Raw genomic sequence first — 7,241 nt, 5'->3', positions numbered from 1 at the left:
CTCCTACGGTCCATTCCAACCCCCATATTCTAGGGGTCTATGAAAACCTTTGTAGCCCCAGTCCACTGGGAGTACAAGACAGGCCCTGTTCAATGAGATCAGGAGTAACTAGCCCTGGGAGCTGCATCCATCACCACTTTGATTACTAGTCTCTATCTTTGAGAGCTACACACCCATTCCTGCTCATGGTGCTGTTGCAGTGCTGAACCCGAGAGACATTTCCTTGCCTGAAGCTTATTAATAGCTCAAGCCGGAGTTAGGATAAGCAAAAGTGATGGAGCTGCCTAGATGACACTAGGCACTTGTGACTTCAAGCATAGACACAAGCTCTCAGGAAAATGCATTACAAGCCCAGCACTGGTCCTACTATGGATCTCCCACAACCCTGAGCCATTAGCCTGGCTAGGTTTACACTAGGCAGTAGGAAATGTTAGGCAGGTGCTTGGCTAATGGCAGGTAGGAAGGATGCAGGCTGGCTGATGTCCATGCTTCAGCAGGACTATCTGCTGCTCTCTCTCTTGCAGCTAGTTTCCCTGTGTGTGTTTTGTTAAATCCCAGTTGCCTGGAGTTGTCAATTCACCATCTTTTCCTAGACACTTCCAACCTGTTGAGCTTCTTGCACTGAACTAGAGGCAAGGCCCGGCAGTCTCCCACCACTGTATGTGACCCTTTTAACTTTGCTCATTACCAGTAGTAGGTTCTCAGTTCTCCACACACCTCATTTCCTCTCAAGGCCATAGGGCACTATCTCAACAACCTGGGTCTTTCCCTCTGTTAGTTGGGTCTCAGAGCCTGTAATGTTGCCTTGCTAGCCACTGGAAGCCAGACGAGTGTTCTCAATGGGGAGAACACTGTTGCCTTCTTCTACATGAGGAAAGTCTCAATGGAAGAGTGTCAAATGGAGGCACCTGAAGAGATGCCTTCACCCAGGAGATGAGCTCAGCCATTCTGGAGCCCTTCCAGAGAAAGTGGGTGGAGGGGGTTTGTGTGTGTGAAGAAGAGGGGCATGGGGTCACCTCTACAGTATATGTTTCTACAGAGCATGAGCCAGGGAGGGAATCACATTAAGCAGACAGAAATTTGAATGCAGTTGAGGTTTATTGTAACATTAAACCCTAGTTTTACACATTAGAAAGCTAGGGAAAAGATCAAGCTCAGGAGCACTTCCTATGTACAGAGGAAGACAGCTGTATGTATGTCCTGAGAGAAGCAGACTAGCCCTGCAAGGGATGCAGTCCTGCATGACTAGTGATGCCACCCTGTAACTGGTAATACATGGTTCTGGAGAAGTGGGCCTGGGAAAGGCCATTCAGGTTCTGCAGAAGGAAGACCTGACCTCAGTCCACCATCTGCCAAAGCAGAACTGTGGCCTCAGCAGGGAGACCCCACACTAGCTATGCAGGCAATTCAGCTGGATTCCTTCCAGCAGCAGGGGGAACCCTTCAGGCCTCCACCTTCTTTCCTTCCTCCACCAGCTCAACAGGACACGGTGGAGAGTCTCCAGCAGGAGTGAAGGGTCCCACGATCCAGTCCAGGGGAATGTTCTGCGTCACGTATTCCAGCAGCTCATCCAGGGACTCCTGGGCCTTGGTCACCATCTCCCGACTCCGGGCCAGGGCACTGCTGGACAGATCCTGGAAACAGCCGGCACTGGAGAAGGAGGCCTGGAGCTCTTGTATACTGCTCGAGACCTGCTGGGCCTTGTCCTGGATAGTGCTGGGAAGGCCTTGGATGCTGCCCAGGAGAGTAAGGCAGGTGGTTTTCAGTTGCTGGGTGAGGCTCTGGGACATGGCTAGAGCCTGAGCTTCAACCTGCTGGAAGGAGAAAGAGAGACTGGAGTATCTGCAAGTCTCCCCTGCAGATGGGGGGAGTTCACTGGAGCAAGGCTGTGAGGGCGAGAAGGAGGAGAATACCTTTGCGGAGTCAGGATCCTCCTGCCCTTCCAACTTCCCCCTGCAGTACTGGAGCCACATCTGGTACAGACGGTCCTGGCCATTGTGAAGCTTCTGATCTACGGCCTGCTTGGCATGGCTGATCTGCAGGAGGAGAGGGCAGTTAGCTGGGAAGAGCAGGAGGCGGCTGGCCAGGGAAGCTCTCCCACAGCTAGGTGTGGGCAGCAGGCAGGCAGCACTACTGCAGCGACACAGCTGGGCCCAGGAACAAACAGTGCCAATGGCACTGAGCATGGGAGGCTGCAGAGACAGAGTCAAGGTTCCTCCCCCACTCTGAACTCTAGGGTACAGATATGGGGACCTGCATGAAAACCTCCTAAGCTTACTTTCACCAGCTTAGGTTAAAACTTCCCCAAGGTACAAATTAATTTTACCCTTTGCCCTTGGAATTTCTACTGCCACCACCAAACTCTAACTGGGTTTACTGGGAAACGTAGTTTGGACACGTCTTTCCTCCCAAAAACCCTCCCAACCCTTGCACCCCACTTCGTGGGGAAGGTTTGGTAAAAATCCTCACCAATTTGCATAGGTGACCTCAGACCCAAACCCTTGGATCTTAGAACAATGAAAAAGCATTCAGTTTTCTTACAAGACGACTTTTAATAGAAGTAAAGGAATCACCTCTGTAAAATCAGGATGGTAGATACCTTACAGGGTAATTAGATTCAAAACAGAGAATCCCTCTAGGCAAAACCTTAAATTACAAAAAAGACACACAGACTGGGATAGTCCTTGTAGCCAGCACAAATCTTTTCTTAGCCATTTAAAGAAATCATAATCTAACACATACCTAGCTAGACTACTTACTAAACGTTCTAAGACTCCATTCCTGTTCTGTTCCCAGCAAAAGCAGCATATAGACAGACACAGACCCTTGGTTTTCTCCCTCCTCCCAGCTTTTGAGAGTATCTTGTCTCCTCATTCGTCATTTAGGTCAGGTGCCAGCAAGGTTACCTTTAGCTTCTTAACCCTTTACAGGTGAGAGGACTTTTCCTCTGACCGGGAGGGATTTTAAAGTGGTTTACACTTCCCTTTATATTTATGACAGACCGTGACCCACAGCAGCTACAGGGCAGGGGAGAGGGGTCGTGTTCCTACCAGGTCAATGATTTGCTGGAGCTGGGAGAGGGCCTCCAGGGTGCGCTGCCTGGCTTGTCTCATCTTGCCCAGGGCGTGCTGGTAGGCTCGCTGGCGCAGCGTGCTCGACAGGGAACCCAGGCGGACGTAGTAAGTCCGCTGCTCTGCAGGAGCCTCTCCAGGCCCCTCCAGGGGAGTTGTGGCAAGCTCAGCTGGAAGGGGGAAGAGGGCAGTTGGCAGCAGTGGTGCAAGTCAGGCAGTAAGGTCAGGTACGCCGTGCCGTTAAGACATTTGTTGCTGGGATAATGTACTGGAATGACTTTCAGTAGCCGCTGAAAACTGCAGGGCTCTCAGGAACCGCAGCAGCGAAAGGAGCAGAACGCTGGCACCTCCTCCGGTGTGTCTGTACCGCCCCCAGCTGGCCCCCCACCAGCCCTTCCATGTAGTTGCATCTCCTGTCTGGGGTCTGTAGAGCCCCCCACACAAGGCAGGGTGGGGTCGTTTGGGGGGGGGGGGTCATGTGCCTCCCCCCGTTTTTGGGTCCCTCCCATGAGTTGCCATACTGGTAAGAGTTAAAATCTACTTGCACCACCGGTTGGCAGGGCCAGGATACAAGGCAGGGATGCCTTCAGCCCTCCCAAAGCTTGTGACCGATGCAATCTTTCCCAGGGCACGATTGGATGCCCTGCAGCACCGACCAGTAAGGCAGCAGGTAGCTGCACAGGGAGAAGCGTCAGAGCCATCAGAGAGGGCTAGCAGAGGGCCCAGCATGAAGGAACTAAGGGAGGGCTAGTAGCCAAGCTAGGTTGCAAGCTAGCCTTAAGGAGAGGTGGCTCTTTTGGCAGCTCAGCTGTGAGTACTGTGAACAGCTGAGAGTCCAAGCCGTGCCCAAAGACACCAGGGTCACATTGGTTTGTATTCAGCAGAGGGGAACTTACCGAGCTCCTCCTCTGTCATGGGGAGGTAGTAGTCCACCAGCTGCTCAGATTTCCCCAATGCTGTGTCTATGACACTCGCAGCCATCTGCCCCAAAGAGGAGCCCATCACTGTGCTCATGCTGCTGGTCACGGCAGATTTGGTCACCTCCACGCTCTCCTGGACAGCCCCTTGGGCCATGCCCACCATGCTGGTCACTGCATCCTTGGCCTCAGTGACCGGGCTGCAGACTGCATCCTTGGCACCCACCATTGTGGCACGCACGAGTTTTTGGGCATCCAAAGCCACCTAGAGGAAAAGGGGTCAGAAGAGAGGTCACTGAACACCTAGCAGAAATGAAGGGCCCACAGCCTCATCCTGCTCCAGGACCAGTCGTGACACTCGTGTGGTTACCTTCTCAATCGGCTGCTGCAGGATGGGCAGCTGCTCCTCCAGTCTGTCCAGACCCCGACAGGCATATTCATTGGCTGCTGCAACTGAAACATAACCACAGAACTCGTTCCCTTAATTCCTTCATGTGCACAGATCTCGTGGGGCTGCTAATCCCTGTACACTGGAGGACTGGTGTTCCTAAGCAAGTGTCCCCAGGTTACTGATGGGAAAGCCAAGGAAGAGGGTTTGGGCAATTTGCCCAAGGCTATGGAGCCAGTCTGTTTCAGAGCCAGGTTTAGCAGTCAGGAGATCTGGCTGCCAGTCATCTGTTCATCCACCCCCAGCTTCTCCTAGAGGTTTTCAGGAGTCTCCAGTGCCTGCCATGGGCTCAGATCCTTTTAGCATGGGAGCTGCTTCCTGTAGCCTCTAGCAGGTGTTGCTCCATGGCATTAGGTCCCATACACAGTGCATGTGGCTGTGTGGTACTGGGCCAGCCATGCACACCAGGGATTGTGGCTGGGCACTGCCTGCCTCTAGGCTGGTCCAGCTCACCCCTGGTACCTGAGCAGGAATCCCCACCAGCAGCTGCTGCAGCCGTCAGAACTCCTCCGCACAAGGCCAATGCCTTGGCCAGATCAAGTTTAGGAGCTCGCTGAGTTCAGGGAAGCAGGAGAAGGGAGTTTGTGGATTCTGTTTGCGGCCAGTTGGAGGCCGAGCTCAGTAGTGGGCCTAGAGCCACTGTAGGCTGAGCCTGCCCCCAGACCCACCTCCCCCGCCACACACACAGGAGTGTTCCTGCCTCCCTTCCCTTACTCACGCTGTGGCTCCAGCTGGTCCAGGATGGGCTGTGCCCCGGTAATGGCAGCAGAGGTGATGGCCCTCACCCCAGTCTCTACTACCTCACAGACCCCTTTGATGGCTGGGTGGGTTTCTTTGGTGGCAGCGTAGCTGGCAGAGGCCATCTCACAGGTAGAGCTGACCAAGGGCAGGCCAGCCACCCTGTCCCCTGCAGTCTAGGGGAGGGAAAGAGGAGTCAGTTGAGGAAGAGCTCCTGGCTTCTCAAGGTGCCCCTCCTGTCTCTTTTCCTCTGCAACTACTGATTCTGTAGGAGACTGCCCAGCTCTGAGGACAGTCTCCTGTCCATTTCACCTGGGTTTCAGTGGCCTGCCTGTGAGATTAGTTACAGACCCAGAAGCCTGGTTCCATTGGAACAGCTGCCTATATTCAGCAAGGTCTCAGGAATGCCGTTTCCATCCTAGCACACCCACCAACAAAACAGAACTGTGTCATGATCTCGTTCCGTCAGCGAGAGCAGGAATGGAGAGACCTTTTGTCTTTCCAAGTGCAGTCTCTCTCGATCAGGAACCATGTCTCGGTCCAGCACCCGGTACAATGCCCCCACTGGGCATTGCAATTAATGGGATTTGCCAGTGTTCTAATGCAGACAGCATTCACAGGGTCACCTGTGCTCCTCCCAGATTCAGCAGGCACATGTGGGCAGTGACTACGGCACTCTGAGAGCTAGAATCATTGGCTAGTGTTGTGGTTACGAGTCCCTGTCTCCAGCAGTGGAGACATTCAAGCTAGAACAGCCTTTCCAGCCGCCAAGCACACCTGCCTCCCCAGGAGGGACCCACCTGTTGCTCCTTTGCCTGGATCTCCACCTGTGGTTCATTTTCCTTAGCAGACATGGTGGAGTGAGATGTCCCTGCAAGACCCAAAAAGGAATATTGAGTGGCTACAGCAGGAAACAGTGAAATCAATCTTGTGTAGGAATACCAGGAGAGCTGCTCCCGGTCCGTTTTCTCTAAGAGCCAGACCAGGTTGTCCCCCTGCAGTAAGTCTCTCTCTACAGAGAGCAGGCCAGGCCCTTAAACCTTTGATCTAAGGCAGGCTCAGAGACAGCCAGTTCTTCAAGCCCAGGGATGCACTTGTAATCCACACATCTTGTGGGTGTGTTCTTCTGTCCCATCTCGTAGCACCAGGACCAGTTAGAGAGGCAGAGATTAATTTATTGGCTTTACCGTCTTAGCTAAGAGCCTTATGGCTTTTAACTCATGCAGTAGAGGCTCATGCATTTAGGACCAGAGGTCCCAGGTTTGATCCTGCCCATTACCAGGGTCTTTTGGCGTTACACACTCCCAAAGCTTCTCCTCAGACTTCTAGACCCAACAATGCCTCCCAAGGGGAGCACCAGGATACCTGCACAGCTCATCAGAGGCACCCTCCTACTTTAGTCTTTTCCTAGATTGTACCGGGGCTAATTCCATTCATCCCAGAGTACAATCACTGACAGAAGTTATCCTGCTGAAGGTAGTAGCCATTGACTACACACACAGAACACTGAATTGAGAAGGTACCACTGGGGAGCCTTCAGGGACCTCTTGAGTGAGTAGTGTAAGAGTCTCCCTGGATACTGAATTACATAGGAGATGATCATAATGGTGCCTTCTGACCTTAATATCTATGAGTCTACATAGGAGATGCCCACTATGGCAGGCTGGTTATTTTAAAGCCAATTTAGCTGGTAAAAATACAAATATCTTCTATTGTCAGGTAAAGATGGTCTGGTAAAGGAACAGATTCCAGTTTAGGTAAGTTGACACCATCACTCCTAGAGGCGAGAGTGAGACAACTAACTAGAAAGCTAGGGCCAGGAAGCATTTCCCTTATGGGAAGGCACCAGGCCTGTTTTCCTTTCATGTTTCCTGCAATATCTGTTTCAGATCCATATTGGTTACCCAGCACTCCAGTCTCAGCTGAATCAGCCACCTCAGTCAAGTGTTTCCACCTGCAGATCATTCGGACAAGCCAGAACTCAGACCACAACCAGAAGTCCCATTCCCCATCCCTGAGTGGGAACAGCATAGCTTTGCTCAGGTCGAGAGGTGAGTAGGAGTTTTT

The 7,241-nt window shown here is 52.5% G+C and overlaps 1 protein-coding gene across 1 annotated transcript; it reads right to left on the bottom strand.

Annotated features, from left to right (window-relative positions):
* Positions 1–1,160: 1,160 nt before the first annotated feature.
* LOC140911974 (perilipin-3) lies at positions 1,161–7,139 on the bottom strand. The gene is made up of 8 exons (XM_078852680.1): positions 7,079–7,139; positions 5,975–6,045; positions 5,155–5,350; positions 4,359–4,441; positions 3,968–4,253; positions 3,051–3,241; positions 1,914–2,036; positions 1,161–1,814 (listed from the first exon to the last, which is right to left on the bottom strand). The coding sequence occupies exons 1-8, from the start codon at positions 7,137–7,139 to the stop codon at positions 1,443–1,445; spliced, it is 1,383 nt and encodes a 460-aa protein (XP_078708806.1). The 3' UTR covers positions 1,161–1,442.
* Positions 7,140–7,241: the final 102 nt, after the last annotated feature.

Source organism: Lepidochelys kempii, chromosome 5 (genome assembly GCF_965140285.1).
Source record: "Lepidochelys kempii isolate rLepKem1 chromosome 5, rLepKem1.hap1, whole genome shotgun sequence".
NCBI classification, from domain to species: Eukaryota; Metazoa; Chordata; order Testudines; family Cheloniidae; genus Lepidochelys; species Lepidochelys kempii.
This window is presented reverse-complemented; position numbering and strand designations above follow the sequence as displayed.